General features: G+C 43.5%; 1 protein-coding gene across 1 annotated transcript; it reads right to left on the reverse strand.

Moving 5' to 3' along the window:
• Nucleotides 1-9,442: 9,442 nt before the first annotated feature.
• On the reverse strand, nt 9,443-19,241 carry LOC117484570. The gene is made up of 4 exons (XM_034132994.1): nt 19,126-19,241; nt 11,217-11,272; nt 10,223-10,582; nt 9,443-9,779 (listed from the first exon to the last, which is right to left on the reverse strand). The coding sequence occupies exons 2-4, from the start codon at nt 11,263-11,265 to the stop codon at nt 9,478-9,480; spliced, it is 711 nt and encodes a 236-aa protein (XP_033988885.1). The 5' UTR covers nt 11,266-11,272; nt 19,126-19,241; the 3' UTR covers nt 9,443-9,477.
• Between the last annotated feature and the right edge of the window lie 1,145 nt (nt 19,242-20,386).

Consider the following 20,386-nt stretch of genomic DNA (forward strand, 5'->3'; position numbering starts at 1 on the left):
TGCTGCCTCATTTTCTGGACATTTTCCTTGAAGCGGCAGAGCGCGCTGTTGATCCCAGGTGCATCGATGCTTCGTTTTTGCAGAGTGTTGTATAAAACATCCACTTCTGGCATAAGCAACGAAAAAAACTCCAGGAGCTGCATAAATGCTCGGTCCCGCAGTTTCTTTGACAGGCCGTATGCCTCACTTATGGTGACCGCATCCCATCCTGGTTGTGTGCGTATATGGTCCATACACTGAAGAAGTGCTTCTCGGGTCTCCCAAACCGCGATTCACAGTTCTGCTTTTAAAGTTCCATCTCACAGCCGGTGGCCGTGGTATGCGTCTCTGTGTTGCCTCTGCAAGAGCTGCAACACGTTTTGGAGCACCGGAGAAAAAAGTGGAAAAAAGCAGTTAGATCTGCAAAAAACACCTTCAGGATGCTCATCCTTGCTGAACACAGTTGCTGCAGGGTCAGGTTCAGTTGGTGGGCGTAGCAGTGAACAAACTGAGCGTTTGGGTACGTCTCCTTCATGACCGTCTGTACCCCGCGCACGTTACCGCTCATGACGGCCGCCCCGTCATAGGTCTGAGCGATTAGCTTTTCTTTCAGCTTCAGGGGTTCAAGAACAGCCTTGATGCTGTTAGAGAGACCTACACCAGTTTTGTCCTTTACTTCCACAAACTCCAAAAAACGCTCTGTAACTGTGAGGTCAGGCATAATGTATCGCAGCACAATCACCATTTGCGATTTACATGAGACATCGGTTGTCTCGTCGGCCTGAACGGCAACAAATGATGTGTTGTCCACTTGCTTGGATATTTCCTCCCTGTACACATCATACATGCAGTCCAAGAGTTCATTCTGTATGGTGCTTGATGTCCCTTTGAAAACGGGCTGAGCTTCGTAGTGCCGTCGAAGCCTGGAATCGCCCTCACACATTGTCTCGAAAATTGACCTGAATATCCCTGGATTCAGAGAGTCCGCCGACTCGTCGTGGCCCCCCCAGTGCTGTCTCACATTTCCCACACAGTTTAATACAGGTGATGATCCGACCCAACACGTACCTGTTTTCTTCCACCTTTCTATTATGATCATCAATGCCGCGTCTGTAGGCGCTGTCAATCTGAGCTGCAACATTCACCCTTCCCAGTAATCCCAATTTTACGGCATTTTCCAAGTGACTGTTGCTGCTCTCATGCTTCATTGTCCTCTCCGAAAGATGCTTTAAGTCCTTGTAACCTGTCCTCGACCAAGTACCTTGATCTTCACCAAAAAGCAGGCAAGGAAAGCAAAAGAGGGAATTCTTCTGGATGCTCGCCGTTAGCCATTTCTTTTTAGCAAACCACTCAGCATTAAACCCGCGGTTCACTTTGCCCGCAGTCTGGACCATTTGGAAATCCGGTGGATGGTGGGCACCGAGGCGCTTTACCTCCAGTTTCTCTCCGAGACTAAGTGTCTCAAATGTGTGCTCCAGTAAATGGTCAACTTCATTCATTTTCTTTCCGTTTTTTACTTCTTTTTAATCGCTGGTGATGTTAGCTATATGCTGCTCTCTCGTCTTCTCTTCACACTACACGTGACGTTTCGCAGCACTGCACACGTGACATATTTACAGCCAATCAGTTCTGAATAATGTGAGCTGACGTATGGTGGGGATGGCAGCTCCGTGCCCCTTTGGCCTTTTTTTTTTTGCCACACACATTACATTGAAAAATACTCTGAGCATGCGCAGTGTGAAAATCGTTATAAGGGGTGATTAATGAACATTAATGAGAGACATAATATGGCTAGGGAGGCTGTGGCTGATCGTGCGTTGATCTTTGGATCAGGGGGGCACTGGTTCAATCTCCACTGCAGTCAGCATGTCGTTGTGTCCCTGGGCTTCACCCCAAATAGCTCCTGTGAGGATTGTCCACAGTATTGAGTGTATGTAAGTCGCTTTAAGGTAAAAGCAACTAACAAGTGACATGTAGAGGTCAGTGGCACTCTCAGACTCTACAGGGGTCATTTTTTGATCATGGGGCATCACCCTTGTACAGCATCAGGACAATATCTCTATGGAGTCATAGTCATAGTTTATATATACAGTCTATGAGTCAGACACTGAAAGTGTGCTGGAGGCTGATGCGTTGACTGTGACAGATGGAAAGATGAGGCTGATGAGACTGAAGAATCTGCGAGGAACGAACTAGGGGCAGAGAAATAATCATATTTTAACCCTTTAATTGCCAGACCAAGAAGAAATCTATGGAAAAATTATTTCTTTGCATTTTTTTATCAAATAGGACAAATAACCACAAACCATTTTTATTTTTTTTGACTGACCACACAGTTTTGTTTTTTTGAGCCTCTACCAACTGGTCGTGCTGGCCTTGGTAAAAGTGCATTTTCAACAATCATCATACAGTAGGCTACAGTATTTTGTATGCATCAAACTCAAATAAAACCCAAACTCAAATACATTTTTTTCTTTTATGGGAGATGAGCAATATATACAACCATATATATTCCTATAAAATAATAAATTATAATTGTAGAAAATAAAGAAATGGAAAAAAGTAATGTTTGGTGTTTTTCATAATAAAAAAAAACGTGCTCATCTTACTGTATATGCTGAATTGGCCTAACAACAAACAACTGGCCTAACAGCAAATGTCTATATCCTGTGTTGGCCTAACTTGCTCATCTGTGTGCAACTTTGGGCTGTACAGTATGGCATGAAAGGTGCTATATAAATTAGTATCACTCTTTCACTCTGAGACTCATAAGGGAGTACTAGATTTAGTAATATTACCATGAATCTATTTATTTACCATATTTTATTGGAAAAAGTAATATTGCTAGTTTACAATATGAAGGCCAATTCGACCGGTTGGTTGAGCATATTTTCCAAAAAATAATTACACCCTTGTTACAAAAATGTTTTGTGCATCAAGTTATCTAGTTATGTTCAGTCAGTGCTCTGACACTAAAATATGTCAAAAATGATATGGTTACCTTACAAAAGTTGACCAAAAAGAGTGATTTCTTCAGGAGTGATTTTTAGCATGCCAACTTTCTAAGTGGAAGCTAGCTGAAGGGCATTCTGTTCGAACCACAGTGACATCTCGAGGTTGTTTTGTGCATAACATGTCAACCAAACGATAGAGCTGGCTGAATCAGATGGAGTTACACTTTTTTATTTATTTTTCAACAAGATATCAAAACACAAAATGTGCTCTACCAAATGGTGGCGCTGGCTGTTAAAGGTTAAGACAGCATCATCATAAGAGGCCAACAAGAGTGACAGGGTGTGTCACTTTGCTGAAGGATAGACCAGCTATGCAGGATATTCTCTGAAGATTTCCCAAGGGGTAAAAGCTGCTGCTGGAGTACTGACTGGAAGTAGTGCTGATATCATGTCTACCATATCCTCTTAAAATACTCTGTCCAACAATATAAGTCTAATGACACATTTTTATTTAAGATGCATTCTTGTACTAAGGAGGGGAATTTGAAAAAGAATACCTGAAAAAGTACTTGTTGGTGTAGTTAAATTAGTATACTGAGTCAAACAGTATCACTCTCATTAAGAATTGATGGCAGAACATCATTTTATCTCTCATCAAAGATAGCAGAAAACATGCATTATTGTACTCAAGAGGGGAGTTTGACAGAGCAGCCTACACAGTAAAAGTACTCTAAATAGTATTTATCAATCCTCAACCTCCAAGCTATTTTAATATAGATTTGAAGAAAAAAACCTCGATGCTGACTTGACCACGCAAACGGGAAATACGGCCGCATCAATTCAGCAGTGTCAGTAACATCAAACAGAGAGATACTCATACTTTATAAAATAGGGATTCATGACAGTGCAAGACAGACAGCCAGATAGACAGATCGCGAGACAGACAGACAGACCAACAGACCGACAGACGCGCACACACATACGCACCCACACACGGACAGACTGTGTTCTGTATGTTTTGCATGTAGCCATATATTCAATGTATATTCGTGCAAACATGCACTGCACTGTCTAGGCAAAGAGTATGAACCTTTATTTTGAAGAGTACAGCGCAAGCATATGGCAAACTAGCCAATCAGAAGCAAGGAGGCACTGGAGACCCACCCATCTATGGAAACGAAACATTAAGTGGTATACTTGTTTTAACAGTAACGGGCCGTCTCCACGGCAGCGTTAAAAAATCTTGAAACGCTTCTGCCCATTCACTTTCAATGGGGTGACGTCACTTTTTTTCGCTTTCGCCGAAATGCATTGTGGGCAGGCGAGCGGAGATTCTCAGGATTTTCAAGATCCAAAGTTGAACAATGTTCAACTTTTGAAACTGAGGAGGAAGCGTCAGCCAATCAAATCCCGTGTACGCAAATCTGACAGTTCAAGCTCTAGCCAATCAAACGGCGTGTATGCTGGGAGAGACAGACCGCAGGTCATTTCCTCATATTCCAAAACATGGAGGAGAAATTAGCGGTAGCGAATCAATCACCCGGTGCTTTATGACCAGACCTACCGGGATATAAACCGGAGGAGCCAGGCATGGAGGGAGGTGGCAGAGACAGTGGTATGTTTTCGCCTGTTTTGGGGAGTTTATATCCAGTTTACTTCGGGCTTTTTGGCTTCATATGTCGCGGGCGGGAGATTCATGTGATTGGTTGATCGCAAAAAAATCCCCAAGCCTCAGATACGCCCACCTCCAAGATTTTTTTAACGCTGCCGTGGAGACGGCCCGTGAGAACAGAAAAACGAAAAAACGAGCTGAATTTCCGTTTTTTGGTTTTGGGGCAAAATTGAAAAACAAAAAAACGACCCGTTTCTGTTTTATTATTAGTTTCAATTAGAACTAAAAAACAAACGGTTAAAACGTACCTTGGTCGTCCGGAACATCAAAATGTCTAACTTGCTTTATGAATTAGTGTGATATATATTGAAGTAGCCTGTAGCTTTATCAACGTCTGCATGTAACAACTTTTAAAAATAAAATAGAGAAAATAAATAAAATAGCTTTTGAAAATGTGTGCATCTTAAAAGTGCTTAATTTTAGATAAATAAAATAAAGTGTAGCAGCAGCTTGAGTTTCCCTTTTTCTTTGTTAACCGTTTCACATCATGACCTAACCGTTTCAGACGATTATAGAACAATATCAGTCTTTACACATCATAACAATTGAACAGTTTTAAAGTTTCTCTTTCTTTCCCTCTTATATTGCAGTCCCTCACTCACTTTTTTGTATTCAGTGCGAGAATTGATCTCGAGCTTGTCCTGCCAGGAGTTTGTAAATCTGGGCTGAAATGGTGTCAGGGCCATTCTCATACACATGCAGGTGCTCATTGGTTAGCCTGGAACAATATTTAGTTTTAATTTCGATCCTGGTGGACTGATCATATTGGGCTCTGAGACTGCTTATTTTTTGTGACCTCAGTTCTGACTTGAGAGGGAATGTTTGGTCAAACACTTTGTGTTTTGTCTCATATACCCCTTTCACACCAACGGTGTTTCGGGGCCGGTTCGGTGCTGGTGCTTGAAAAGCACCGGGTTTTCCTGTTCACACCGCAGCGGAGCAGCCTCTAAGCTCCGGAATCCGGTTCGTTTCGAGCACCAAAAAGTTGTCCGTGTAGAAGCAAGAACCGCTTACGTCGGAGGGGGGCGAGATTAACCTGAGATAACAGTTAAGGCGAGTACGGCAAATAAAAGTTGTAACCAGCAGTAGTGCTGAGCAAAGTGACTAGAACGCAACCACACACTTGTTAAAAAAAAAAACACGCTTTATAAAGTCAGGCAACACTAACCAGGCTTCGTGTGATTCTGTTTATTTGTACCTTACTTTGACCATCCGTTCGCTGTTATTGATCATTGTGGAGAGCAGGCAGACGTTTTGTTTGTTATTATAGCAGCTATCGGATGGAATCAATACATGGGCTGCACAGGTTGTCATGTCCGACTATAAAAGTAGAATCATAATGAAAAATACGCCGGTAAAAAGTGCCTGTAGAAAACGGCTTAGCAAGTAGTCAGTTTAGCTTCGGTTGCTATGCTAACATCACCCATGTTATACCAGAGAAACTTTCATAACAGCGTTGTGATGCCAAACAGCGTCAATTCAGACTGACACCAAACAGCGTCAATTCAGACTGACACACATTCACTTAAGGGGAACTGGGGATATGTATCAGCTGCTTGTGTGACAGTCAGACAGTGAATACTTTAGAGCCGTGTGAGCTAACCCGGAGCTAACGGGAGAATACACTCGTGGAAGAGCAGCAGCACTGTAGCAGTCGGTAAATGCCGCTGAAACACATTAATAAACAATGAACCACGGCACTCTGGAGAAAAGTATAAGGTTGGAGAAGTCGTTATTTAATTTAATCTGGCTTCGTATGATTAAAAGCAACGCAGTCCCCGGCCCGTTGTTATTGTGAGGTGAGCTCCGTTGGGGAGAAAATCAGCGACGTAAACTGTGACGTCATGACGCAGCAGCGGCAGCACCAGTCGGTCTCTGAGCGGTGTGAAAAGAGCCGGAGCTAAACCGAAGTACCGGTTCCGAACCTGAAAAGCTCTAGCACGGAGCTAGAACCGGAGTTGCGTTGGTGTGAAAGGGGTAATAGTGGCGTTTTGACACTTTTAATGAGTGCCACGGTCTCTGAACAAATGAGACACACTGGCTCTGTGCTCCCAGTGGGCAGGATGAACATGAATGAGTCCGTCCACTCAGGATTACAAGCTCTGTTCTCTCTGTCCACTTTCCTCTTCTTGGAGAGCGCCATGTGTAATTATTTGTCTCTCCCTGTCTGCCGCTAACACGCCTGTTCACTCTCCTCTCCGCTTCTCTCCCTGTATCGCTAATTATTCTCTTTACTCACTTTCCTCTCCGCTTCTCTCTGCCGCACTCTCATCTCTTCTTCTGTGTTTCTCTCCCTGTATCGCTCACTCGTCTCTTTCGCTGTCGGCAGCGGTTAAAATGGAATCGCCCCGTCAAAGTTGAAATCCCCTATTAATGTATTGATTATAGGTCCGGGTCCGTATAGGTCGGCGTCTGGGTCCGGATCCGGACCGCGGTCCGCCTGTTGCCGACCCCTGCCATAGACTGTATCCTACATTACTCGTTTCCTTTGTGGTTAGACGGTAATGAGAGTGAACTGAATTCAAATCACGAGAAGAGATAAACAAAACAAAAAGAGAGGGTACTTAGGGGGCTATTATACATATTGGTTTATTATTCTTAAACCCATAAAGCATATCTGTGATCTCCTTTATATTTAAAAAGCGCTATTTTCATCAATTTACTGGAAAAATATGCTCTATGAAGCGACTGTAGCTGCAGATGCATACACTTTGGGATGACCAGACTGTATATTTAAAGGGTATAACAGGGTGAGGCTCTGAGGCTGTGACGATGCTGGTCATGCAGGAGTGGGCGTGGTGGGACAATCGTCTCGAGGAGAATGTTCATGGTTGTGATTGGCTGTTCTCTGATCTTCCCCCTTCTCCACTCCATATAGAGAGCCTAAGTCCCTCCCTTTCCGGTGGAACTCCATGGGACCTTATTTTGGAAAACTGATGCATTGAAGTCAATGGCGAGAGAAAAATTATCTTTCGATCCCGTTTGAATTGTGCCATGCATTAGACATATGATGTTTTTCAATTTAAAAGATAATTTTGCAAGTCAATAAAAAAAAGGTTTGTCGTAAAACTGTGAAGTAACACTTATTTTTGTGTGAAACCGCTCCATGAACTACATCTCTGGTCTCGCACAACACACGTCACCAACACCAGAATGAGGCAAAAAGTATTAAACGAGGTTGAAATCATGACACGTCTGGGCATGTTGAGAGCTGGTATTACACAAAAGGGGAGTTAGACTGTTCCGTAAGATCCAGCATGCGGGACCGGCTGTACAATGTTTCGGTGAGTGTTAAACGAGTGTAATGTGTAACGTTAATCTCAGCTAGCTAACAAACAAGGTACACTCTTGTGTTGTGTTTTAGCAACTAGTTTTCTGTGTACCTTGTCCTTGCCAACACTATTGTTATCCACAGCCAGAGTTGGATGTAACGCGTTACTGTAATAATATTACTTTTGTCGGTAACGGAGTAATGTAACGCGTTACTTTTATAATTCAGTAATCACACTACAGTTACTAACATTGCCTGACACGTGTTACTTCGTTACTTTTATAAAATCAGTAATCACACTACAGTTAGCCTACTAACATAAAGAATTACTAGATTCTCCCTTTGACAGACAAGACGGATTTCCGCCGCAGGTTTATATTTACGTAACATTTGCTCGACTTGCGCGTCCACATGCAGTGCATAAACATGGTTGAGACAACAGCGATAACTTTCGAGGGGTGGAGGTCTGCCCATTATTTTGAGTTCGTCCGAAGAAAGGACAGGAATGTGACGGTGAGGTGCAAACTATGTCCAGGTCAGAAGCTTTTATCCACTGCTGCAAACACAACGTCAAACCTCAACCAGCACCTGCAAAGACAACATGCTAACGTGAAGCTAATAGCTAAGGAGGACCTCCGAATCCATCTCTGTCCACAGCATACACAGCGATCACGCAGTTCTTAACCCTTAGATGCCCGAGTGACTGGACACTACACTCTTCCATAAGTGGGTCTAAAAGGACCCGTATTAGAATAATATGTGTTTTTATGCAATTTTTGTCATTTTGGTTAAGAAAAATCTCTTGTATAATATTTAGTATTATATTTTGGTTCACACTAGAAATATTTTATATTTAATCTTTCACTATTTATAATTTTAGAAATGTCTTTTGCATTTTGAAAAAAAACGTTTTCCCAGAGGATTCCATAGAAAATGCATGCGGGTCAGTTTTGACCCACTTATGGAAGCTTGGGGTACTAATACAAAAACTACAATTTCTTAAAATGTAAATTAAAAATTTGAATGGCATGATATCCAAAACATGTTTTTTGAGGAATAGCTGGAATATGAAATGATAAAAAAATGTAATTACAGAGATACTCTAAGAAAACCACCTCACCGGGTCCAAAAAGACCCAATTATGCATCTAAGGGTTAATACTTTTTGCCTCATTCTGGTGTTGGTGACACTAGTCACAGTTTTACGGCAAACTGTGACTTTTTTGACTTGGAAATTATTTTTGAAGATTGACAAACATCATATGTGTAATTCATGGCAAAATTCAAACGGGATCGAAAGATAATTTATCTCTCGCCATTGAATTCAATACATATTTTTTTCCGAAATAAGGTCCCATGGTGGATCACCGGAAAGGGAGGGACTTCGGCTCTCTATAAAAGGATCATGTCGCAGTACGTCTTCAGTTGAGGGGAGTCTCTGAACGGAAAACTCTCGTCCTGTGATGCTCTGAGACTGAAGACATCCAAGGTTGTGTGTGTGTATATAATATGTATATATATGTATATATATGCATGTAGTGTCTTGACTTTAAAGAGTCCTCTCCTGCTGATGTTCAGGTGTATATCAGTAAGTATTCCGGGTCATTTAACTCCGTTAGGAAGGTTCCTAAGCTTAACTGACAATTCGACCGTATCCCTGCTGTTGGAGAATCTCACTTTATGCTCAGATTCAGACGGAGACATGTTAGTCTTGATGGTTTGTTTCTCTGATGAACTCTCCATCTGCATAGCTTCATTGTTTCTTCTCTTATATCTTCTTAAAACAATGTAGGCAATGCTGACGACAAAGAGAATCAGAACAGCTGCTGGTACTCCAACGTGTGTTCTGCGACACTCTTTTTGTGGACTCTCTGTTGTTCTCTGAGGTTTTAAGTCTTTAGCAGCTGTGGAAAAGAACAGAATATAACATGATGAACCATTTTAGTGTTAATATACAGTGAAAACATGACAATCTGCAACCTTCATTCTTCTGAAAAACATCCTGTGGTTCCAGCTTCTCAGTTTCCCCTTTTCCACTCAAATTAGTTCTGTGCTGGTTTGGAACACAGTTCATTTGAGTGTAGAGTTTTATTTTAAAATGAGTTGTGCACATTTGAAACAGTTCAAACAAGCCGTTCTTAAGATTTGAGCAGCAGGACTCTTTTGGTCTTTCTGGATGACATTAATGGTCCTCAGAGGCTTCCTAGTGACTTTGTTGAGTATTTCCTTTTCCAACTGTTAACTGTTCAATTATTGGCGTATATGATCCAATTTGAGGCAACATAATGGATGTATGAATTAGTATTTGGCTCTGTGGAGCCTCTAGACTTCTACTGAGTTTACTCACCAGTGACGTTGAGCCAGCATCTGCTGGAGTTACTCCCATCATGTACGAGTATGTCACACCGATAAAACCCAGAGTCACTGGTCCTGAGTCTGGAGACATGAAGTGTGAGGCGTCCTTCTGTGAGGACGTCTTTGTTCCACTGGACTCGTCCTGCAAACTCTGGATCCTGAGAATCTGGGGTTTCAATACCTCCATGGAGATGAAAGAGGACGTAGGTCCTTTTATAAGTGAACAGCTGACAGACGATAAAAAGGTAGTGTAGGGAAGTGTCTGTTCTGGTGCTGAAGGTCCACTCCAGGGTGATGTTCTGGTTCTCCTCTGCCTGATAGGAAGTCTGAGTCACATTCACTACAAATGTTCCTGTGGAGGAGACACAGAGGGACTCTTTAAACTGCAGCTATGTTACTGTGGAGGAGACACAGAGGGACTCTTTAAACTGTAGCTATGTTCCTGTGGAGGAGACACAGAGGGACTCTTTAAACTGCAGCTATGTTCCTGTGGAGGAGACACAGAGGGACTCTTTAAACTGCAGCTATGTTCCTGTGGAGGAGACACAGAGGGACTCTTTAAACTGTAGCTATGTTCCTGTGGAGGAGACACAGAGGGACTCTTTAAACTGCAGCTATGTTTCTGTGGAGGAGACACAGAGGGACTCTTTAAACTGCAGCTATGTTCATGTGCTGCTTTACTGAGAACAGCTTTAAAGAGACAAACTGGAACTAACCAGTAACAGTGTGCTCTTATTTATAACAGAGCTGCATGCTGGGAAATGAAGGTACAGAAGAGTATTAGTGCTAGCTATAATGGAAAACAAAGAAGAAGAGGACAACTGTTTTTATATTAAGCATGTTGAGAAAAAAATAAAATCTATCATAAAAAACATTGTTGTGCATTGAATTTGAATTATTGAGAATAATCATTGAACTTTTATTGAATTCAAGTTTTTCAATAAAATTCAATTGTGTCTAAGTGGGAAATAAAGGAGTAAACTAACCAGAGACACGGGGGGTGAGGAAGAGGAGCAGCAGGATGATGAAGGTCATCTTCTTCCTGCGAGAGGACACACATACACAATCACACACACACACACACACACACACACACACACACACACACACACACACACACACACACACACACACACACACACACACACACACACACACACACACACACACACAGTCTGAGTTTGTGTAGATAAAATAACACAGCGGGTTTTCAGGGGGTAGACCCTAAATGCAACGGCAAATAAACCTGTGAACTTGTATTTAAATCTCAATATGAAAATTGAAGACAAACAACCTAATGTTGTCAAATCTCACAATAACAAGTTTAATCTTACGATTTACTTTATTAACACCACATTTGGAAACGTTCACGTTACAGCATGTGGAAAAAGACATTGCACATGACAAATACAGGACAAAAATAAAGCTTATGTGTATATTGTATATACACACAGGAAGAGAGAACAACAGTGAGGGAAATGTGGTTAAAAAAGGAACAAAGCAACTATGGGAATAACTACTAAAACTTTAATATATCCATTCATTACTGGATTTCTGTCACATTGCAAGAAGAGAGTTTTCATTCAGTAAATAACATTCAGGGAGGGTAAATGCACACACCCACACACACACACACACACACACACACACACACACACACACACACACACAAATCACACATTAGAAAACATACAGTCTGTCTTTACCACATTACTTATTACACAGAGGACTAATACCAGGAACAGTAACATATGTCGGACAAGTGGCGCCAGATAAACATTATATTTTCGTTAAACTGAGATCAGTGAACAAAGCAGAAAGAGAGGACAAACTAAACCCCTTTAGTTTTCTTTCAGAATCTTTATGAATAATAACAATAATTAAAGCTGCAAGCAGCGATGAGCGGGTCTTTGGCGCTCCGTGCGGGTTCGCTGGTGTCAGCACGTCTACGTCACACAGGTGTTTTCCTCACTCGGCCGTTGGCAAACGTGGGAAGTTACAGCAACAGCGTTTTAGCGAATTTCACAATTATCATATAGACATGTTGAGGGCCGGACCATTAACCATCATCTGAAGTCTGGGGCCGTTTGGACGATTTTCCATTGAGTTATGACAACATCGTGTTTTTTGGCAAGGGATGCGTTTCCATTGAAACGGCACATGGTGAGATCTCAGATTTGACATGGAGCTGTTGAGGCATGGACCGGTGACTTACAAGTGAAGATTTGGGGACGATCGGACCGTGTCCATTGGAGTTAAAGCAACATCGTGTTTTGTGGCGAGGGATGCCATGGTAACGCCACATTATGTAACATCAGATTTGACGTAGAGCTGTTCAGGGCAGCAGTGTTAGTGATAGTCTGATGTTTGGTGGCGTTCTGAGCATGTCAGTTGGAGTTATGATATCATGCGTCTCGAGACGCTACTCGCAGAATTTGGAGTCGATCGGATAAAATCCCTTGGAGGAGTTCGTTAAAGCACGGAGGGCGAAAAATCGTGTTTTTCCAACGCCAAATGAAATATGGCCAACTTCTTGTACGTTTTTTTATACACCTCCAAGAGGCTTTTTTGTTCGTCTCCGCACCCTAGATATACGTATATATCTTTTTTAGTCCTTTAAACTGCACTTGGGTCCTATTTTCCCCAAACCTGACAGTAGGAACAGACCAGTATGGACCCAGCAGTTTTTTTCCCTCAAGAGTTGGATCCGCTGATGAACACTCTTGAGTATATCTTTTACAAGTGGATGAGAGTCTCATCCAGAGCGGCCAAGGAGGCTGCCCTGAAGGAGCCACGCATGGAGGTGGCCAACAAGCCCTGGCTCTGGAGCTTGTTGCCCGAGTGGCTTAAGGTTTTTATAAGCAGCCCTGAGTGCCTGTCTCAAGCCTCGAACCCCTTCCTGGGATCCGGCCTGGCCTTAGGAGGTCCACGGAGTCTCCAAAAGGTCTCTAGGAGACGCAAGACCAGGATTCCAGCCCGTGCCCCAGCAGCCATGTTTCCGGCTCCAGTTCCGGCCCCTGCTGCCATGTTTCTGGCTCCAGTTTCAGCTCCAGTACTGGCTCCCCGGCCGACGCTAGCCCCCCGTGTCCTGTCGGCGTTCCGACCGACGCCAGTTCCCCGTGTCCTGTCGGCGTTCCGACCGACGCCAGCCCCCCGTGTCCTGTCGGCGTTCCGACCGACGCCAGTTCCCCGTGTCCTATCGGCGTTCCGACCGACTCCAGGTCCCCGTCTCCTGTTGGCGGTCCGGTCCTCTCAAGTCCCTTCTCAAGTCCCTTCTCAAGTCCCTCCTCTAGTCCCTTCTCTAGTCCCTTCCCAAGTTCCTTCTCAAGTCCCTTCTCTAGTCCCTTCTCTAATCCCCTCTCTAGTCCCTTCTCTAGTCCCTTCTCTAGTCCCCTCTCAAGTCCCCTTTCAAGTCCCTTCTCGAGTCCCCTCTCGAGTGCCCTCTCAAGTCCCCTCTCAAGTCCCTTTTCAAATCCCATCTCAAATCCCTTCTCATGTCCCTTCTCTAGTCCCTACTCATGTCCCAACTCCATGCTTTGTTCCGTTGGGTGTTCTGCTGGGGATCTGCCAACACCATGTCCTGTCCCGTTGGGGGTCCCGCCGACTGCTGTCCTGCCGGGGGTCCTGCCAACCCCATGTCCTGTTCCGTTGGGGGTCCAGCCGACACCTGTTTATTCCGGGGTCCTGCCAACTCCACGTCCTGTTTCGTTGGGGGTTCCGCTGGGGGACCTGCCAACTTCATGTCCTGTGCTGTTGGGGGTCCAGCCGACACCTGTTTCGTCGGGGGTCCTGCCAACTCCATGTCCTGTTCCGTTGAGGGTCCAGCCGACACCTGTTTCGTCGGGGGTCCTGCCAACTCCACGTCCTATTCCGTTGAGGGGCCAACCGACACCTGTTTCGTCGGGGGTCCTCCCAACTCCATGTCCTGTTTCGTTGGGGGTTCCGCTGAGGGTCCTGCCAACTCCGTGTCCTGTCCTGTTGGTGGACCCGTCGACACGTGCTACGCCGAGGGTCCTGCCGACACCAGCCCTTGTTTTGTCGCGAACACCTGTCCCGACAACACCGGTGACTATCCCGCCGACACCTGTTTCGCCGGGGGTCCTGCCAACTCCCTGTCCTCTCCTGTTGATGGTCCCGCCGACACCAGCCCTTGCTCCGTCGGGGGTCCCACTGACACCAGCCCATGTTCCGTCCAGGGTCCCGTCTACGCCTCTCCCGCCAGGGGTCCCACCAGCTCCTGCTCTCGATCCCAGTGCTCCGGAGATCCAGCTGACACTGGAGGGGTCCCATTGCGGCCTCCGTCCGGCCAGTCCTCGGGAGCTGTCCCGTCGCCGCCTTCCTGCCCGCCCTCGGGAGTTGTCCCGTCGCCGCCTTCCTGCCCGCCCTCCGGAGCTGTCCCGAAACCCCCTCCTCTAACTCTGCCTTGTGCCCGGGCCGTCCGCCTGAGACCCCCTCCATGAACTCTGCCTTGCCCCTGGGCCGTCCACCCAAGACCCCTTCCTGGTCCTCTGCCGTGCCCCCGGGCTGTCAGCCCAAACCCGTCCTCCAGACCCCCTCGACCCACCCTTCTAGAGGTTTTGGACTTTTTTGTTTTGTTGGGACATCTGGAATTCGTCTCCGCACCCTAGATATACGTAGCGATTTTCGTTCATTACGTGAATTTGAATGTGGGGGGAGTTTAGGTTAAAAACGGAAGTGGGCGTATGTCCCATGGCGAATGTGTCCTTTCTGCTGAGTCACTCTCTCCACATTAGAGGAGCTGTATCTGTCATGGTTTTGGATTTATGTTTTCATTTTCCACTTTTTATTTTGAAATGTTTTCCTCCTTGTGTCTTGTCTGATCCTACTTCCTGTGTTTGCCTCCCTGTCGTTAGTTCCCCTGGGCCCTTTCTCATGTCATCAAATGTCCCTCCTCGACTCCTCGACTCCTCGGTCCTCCGGTAGTGACCCGGAAATGAATTTTAGCGCGCCATGTTGAAGGACATCTCATTTCTCGAAATGCACATCGAGGACCGAGCATCGAGCGTCGAGGAGGCTCTCTGGAGGAGCTATAACCGAGGATACACTGATGGGTCCTCCACGGTCCTCCACGGCTCCTTCGTGGATGCATTTCCGGCAACAGTGATGTTTCAAAGAGTCGAGACGCACGGCCGGACTTATCTCAGCCAATGACAGCTCTGCATGCATCCCCTGGATATTATTTTATTAACTGCTTTCATCGCGACGCGATGTTTACAGTGAGAACAGCTGTGAGGTCCGTGCAGAAAGCAGAGCAGTGTGTATAATATATATCACTCAGTATAACAGGCATACTCTCTTTATTTGCTTTAGTTTAGTAGATATCTACAAACAAAGTCGATATTTTTCTAAAACCATTTAGTGCTTCACATAATAAAATACACAACGGCTGTAGCCTGATTATATGCTTTAGGAGTTGTAGGTGCGTGTGTGTGGTGTAGGTGTGTGTGGTACAGTGTGTGCGTAGATGCAGCGGACAGACAGGTCTCAGTTGGTTTGGTGTCCTCTGCTTACTTGTAATACTTGTAAATAAAACTTTTGGCCCGTCATTTATTTCCCTCATTGTAGCGACCAGAGAGGGGAGAGGGGATATATCCAGTCTCTGATAGTGTTACGTTATTATGAGAGTGCTCTGTTTGATTCTGAAATTGTATATATTTATATAAATATATACATATATGTGTGTGTGTGTGTGTGTGTGTGTGTGTGTGTGTGTGTGTGTGTGTGTGTGTGTGTGTGTGTGTGTGTGTGTGTGTCTGTGTGTCTGTCCGCATCTGTAGCCTGTTATTGTCTCATTATACCGCACTGTGAATGAATTAAAAGTAAATATATAAGTCGTCATGAACACATCTGTCCATCAGACAGAGTGCTGCTGTGCCTCCTGTCATCATTAATGGACGTCTCTTTAAAATGACCGCTCAGAGGAGAGGAGTTCTCATTTCTCTAACCGCCTGCTGCTTCCCCTCCTCTCTCCTCGGTTCCCCTCCTCGGCTCCTCCGCTCGCATCTCCTGTGGGCGGGACTAAGTCTCGAGGATAGGAGTCGAGGAGGGGAGTCGAGGAGGAACATTTGAAGACATGAGAAAGGGCCCTGGTGTGTCTGATTGTCTGATTGTGTTCACCTGTTGCCCTTGTGTTTCTGCATCCCCTGCCCAGCTTTGTCTTGTCCTGTGATTACCCTTCTGTGTATTTAGTCTTGTCTTCCCCTGTGCTCCATGTCTGTTCGTCGTCTTTCCATGTCCCTGCTACCTTGTCTCTTCATGTCCTTGTTCCCTGCCTCGCCTACGCTTGTCTTTGCTAGTCCATGGTTGCGGTCGAATAGTCCATTTAGCTTAGGAACCTTCCTAACGGAGTGAAATGACCCGGAAGTCCCTCAGTGGCAGCCATGATAAGTGCCGTTCGAATTCTCTAAATGAAAGGAAAGGAGCTTTCAAACTTCCTTTATAACCTCCTTTAGCTTAGGAACCACTGGACCTCCCTAGCCGAAAGGAGAGGAGAAAATGCTGCCCCACAATGCCTTGCGGCCGCGGCATTTGCCGTCACACAACAGTCGGCCGTTCACGGAAACAACCGATTATGAACGAGAAATGATATCATGAAAGTTATGGTGCTTATTAAGCATTTTAAAACGTATGTGGTAAGTTGCCAAAGTGCTTTGTTTTGAACGTTCATCAGTATTATAATCAAAAAGAGAAATGTGAACGTTAGTTTTTACTGAAATGATCAAATAAAGTCAACATTTCACAGTCTTTACTAAGCTGTGTGGGGTTTGTTCAACTTTTAAAAGATGTTTGAATGGTGATATACACAGTGATAGATGTTAAGGACTAACGTTTATAATAAATACATTTGTATTGATTTGAAGATCTTTTCATACAATCATACGTATTGGGATCATTTGTATTAATGTGGACCGGAGGGAGAGGGTGACGAGCATAAGTTTCACTTTCCTTTTTTATTTCAATTCCAACTTTGGTCATGAAGAATATGTTTCTCTGTTGTCCCTGTTCATAAAGCATAAAGCAACAGCATCAGAGCACGGTGCAGAGTCTCTAGATGAGTTTACAGTAGTCCCTCGTTCTTATTAAACATCCATGTTGTAGTCCGCTGTATAGAAAACTGTAGTTTCCATAGTTTCCCCACCGCAGCAGGCGCACATTTATGACCTCCGCTGGCGCATCATAAACACGTCGGATAGTGGAAGTGCAGTTGGATTCTCTAAAGTACCGCAGTCTCTTCTCCTAAGTCCTTTTGAATTCTCCTATCCACTATCCCTTAACCCCGTGATGTTTCACTCAGAGGTTAAGGAATAGACGATAGGGTTAGAATTTAGGAGCTGATTTTTGGATTATTCGACCGCAACCCATGTCTCCTGCCTGTTCCCGTCTGTACATTTGTTCCTGTCTGTCGTGCTCCCCAGTTTTGTTAATGTTAATTGGTATCTTGTTTTCTTTTGTCATCGGCCTTTTTTTTGGAATAAAGCTCGCTTTTTGTTACCTTACCTTTTTTAGTCCTTTAAACTGCACTTGGGTCCTATTTTCCCGGAACCTGACAGTATCACTGCGTGTGTCTTGGGGAGGAATTGGTAATTTGAGACGACTCACACACACATGACTCTGAAATCTCTTTCCACGAAGCACACATCCAAGTTTATAGTTTAAGTTTACAATCAAACAAATAAATAAACACAAGGATAATTGCGTCTTATTTTTGAGTAAATAACAGTGTGTGGTTTAGGAAATAATACAAAATTAGAACGAAAAAACGATGAAACAATACAGATGTCAGTATTCTGAGCCCCTAATCTCCCCCTAACTGAGGCAAAAAAAGTCAGACATTATACAATCAAAATAAAGAAGTAAAAACAATAAGTGTGGCTTGATATTGAGTAAGAAAAAGATTGATAAACGCTGTGAGAATGGATCTGCGGAGAGCATTTCTCCGAGATCCCAACTCGTCTATTACCAATGTTCAGGGAGCTCTATGCAAGTCAATGGGACTCCCTGATGGTTGAAAATCGATGCTAAAGGGCCCCCTACTGCGTTTTATTGTGACGCCAAAGGATCCTGACATATAGTTGGGATATAGAGTTGGGAGTAAGAATGTGTTGCAATGGGCCATTTCAGAATAATATACAGAGATAAGTACATTCACTCAAGTGCTGTACTTACGTACAATTATGAAGTACTTAGTACCATGTTATGCTTCTTTGTACTTCCAACCCACTACAATTCAGAGGTCAATGGTATACTATTACTCCCCTACATGTATTTAATACCTTTAGTTACTTTACAGATCTGGATTAATGATGTGACATATGATCAAGTCTTAAATCAGACTTTAGATGTTGACACATTTAGATCAAAACCATCCAACATTATATTTAAGCAGAGGTGGAAGAAGTACTCAGATCTCAAGTAAAAGTAGAAAAGTATTATCATCAAAATATACTTAATGTACCAAAAGTAAAAGTACAAAAGTATCAGCATCAAAATATATTTAAAGTACCAAAAGTGAAAGTAGTCATTGTGCAGATTGGTCCATTTCAGAATAATATATATGATACGTTTTATAATGATTGATCATTAAAGTGTTATCAAAGCTGGTAAAGGAGCAGCTAGTGATATTGAGTGGCAATAGTCACCACATTAGGCGTTAATTCAATATATTTTTTGTGTCTCATGCGATTCAGACATTAGGCTGAGCTCGTTCTCTTAAAGGAACGAACAGAGGCACAGTTTGTGTTTGAGAAACGTCAACTCGTTCTCTTATTTTAGTTTAATCTGGTGCCTGTTCAAGAGGTTCAACAGGAGAGAAACAGAAAGCAGCAGTAAGATATATTTCCTTAATAAAGTAGAAACATGTGTTCTGGTTCTTACCTGTAAAGATTTGAGACTGTAGAGACCTCAGTGCTGACAGCTCTGTCTTCTGGATATCATGCTGAATATGTCCGATGAAAAACAAAAGGATAGTTTCACCTTGGTGTTTCAACAAGGTTTAGAAAGGTGTGTTGTTTTCTGTTGTCTGAGCAGTATGTATACGCCCAGGGAATGAAACATGCAGTCTGCAGTATAGTGAGCTGCAGGCTGTGACAGGAGGATATAAAGTACTCAAACCAGTTTAAATAACGTTTAACACGTATAGTTAAAGAATAAGAATAAGGATCAAGGGGGATTTCCTTTATGTGTTGAGAAACATCTCCTCCTTGTTAACTTGAAATAAAGTCTTTAAAAAGCCTCTTGGATCATTCTCTTCACAAATCTGAACACAGTTTTTCTGAGAAACTCATGACTTTTAGAGTTTCCCAAACATTTTCTGTCAGGCCCCCCATTGGGTAATTGGAAATATTTTCGAGCCCCCCCCCAACCCGTTTCCCACGTAGATTGGTAGGATTTATAGTATATAGTTGTACCAACATTACATTTTCTCTGCTAATAATAACAAGACACAAAGATCCAGCTATCATTGTATTTGTTATTATGGATTGAACAGCTTCCGCAAACCTCCACGAGCCCCACAGTTTGAAAAATGCTGTTATAGAACATGATGCATTGCTTCAGATTAAAAAATAAATCACTATTTAATTGAGTTGAAATCATCTAAAGAAGTCACATGCAACATGTTATTCAATTTGACAGCACTATTTTCTTTGACAAATATCCCAAATTATACCAGAAGAGTTGATCAAAAAACATCCTAGACCGATTTTGATTTGATTTTGTCATGTGCAATGTCTTTTTTCACATCATGCTGTAACGTGAACGTTTCCAAATGTGGTATTAATAAAGTAAATCGTAAGATTAAACTTATTATTGTGAGATTTGACAACATTAGGTTGTTTGTCTTCAATTTTCATATTGAGATTTAAATACAAGTTCACAGGTTTATTTGCCATTGCATTTAGGGTCTACCCCCTGAAAACCCGCTGTGTTATTTTATCTACACAAACTCAGGGTTTAGCATGTTGGCTCATTTGGTTGTTGGGTTAAATCCACAGTGGGGGGGGGGGGGGGGGGGGGATTTTAAACCGGCAGCTTTCTGTTGTGTTTACTTTCTGCTAAAGTGAAAGTATTTCCTGATTCAGTTCAGAGAAAATATAATGTTCATATCTGGTGCCACCTAGTGTCAGAAGATTACTGT

This window comes from Trematomus bernacchii, unplaced genomic scaffold, assembly GCF_902827165.1.
Source record: "Trematomus bernacchii unplaced genomic scaffold, fTreBer1.1, whole genome shotgun sequence".
In the NCBI taxonomy this organism is placed as follows: Eukaryota; Metazoa; Chordata; class Actinopteri; order Perciformes; family Nototheniidae; genus Trematomus; species Trematomus bernacchii.

Coding starts and splice junctions, on each gene's coding strand:
- LOC117484570 (XM_034132994.1), bottom strand. CDS start 11,265: ATGACCTTCATCATCCTGCTGCTCCTCTTCCTCACCCCCCGTGTCTCT. Junction 10,583..11,216: donor CCTCACCCCCCGTGTCTCTG/GTTAGTTTACTC, acceptor TCTCCTCCACAG/GAACATTTGTAGTGAATGTG. Junction 9,780..10,222: donor ATGCTGGCTCAACGTCACTG/GTGAGTAAACTC, acceptor TCTTTTCCACAG/CTGCTAAAGACTTAAAACCT.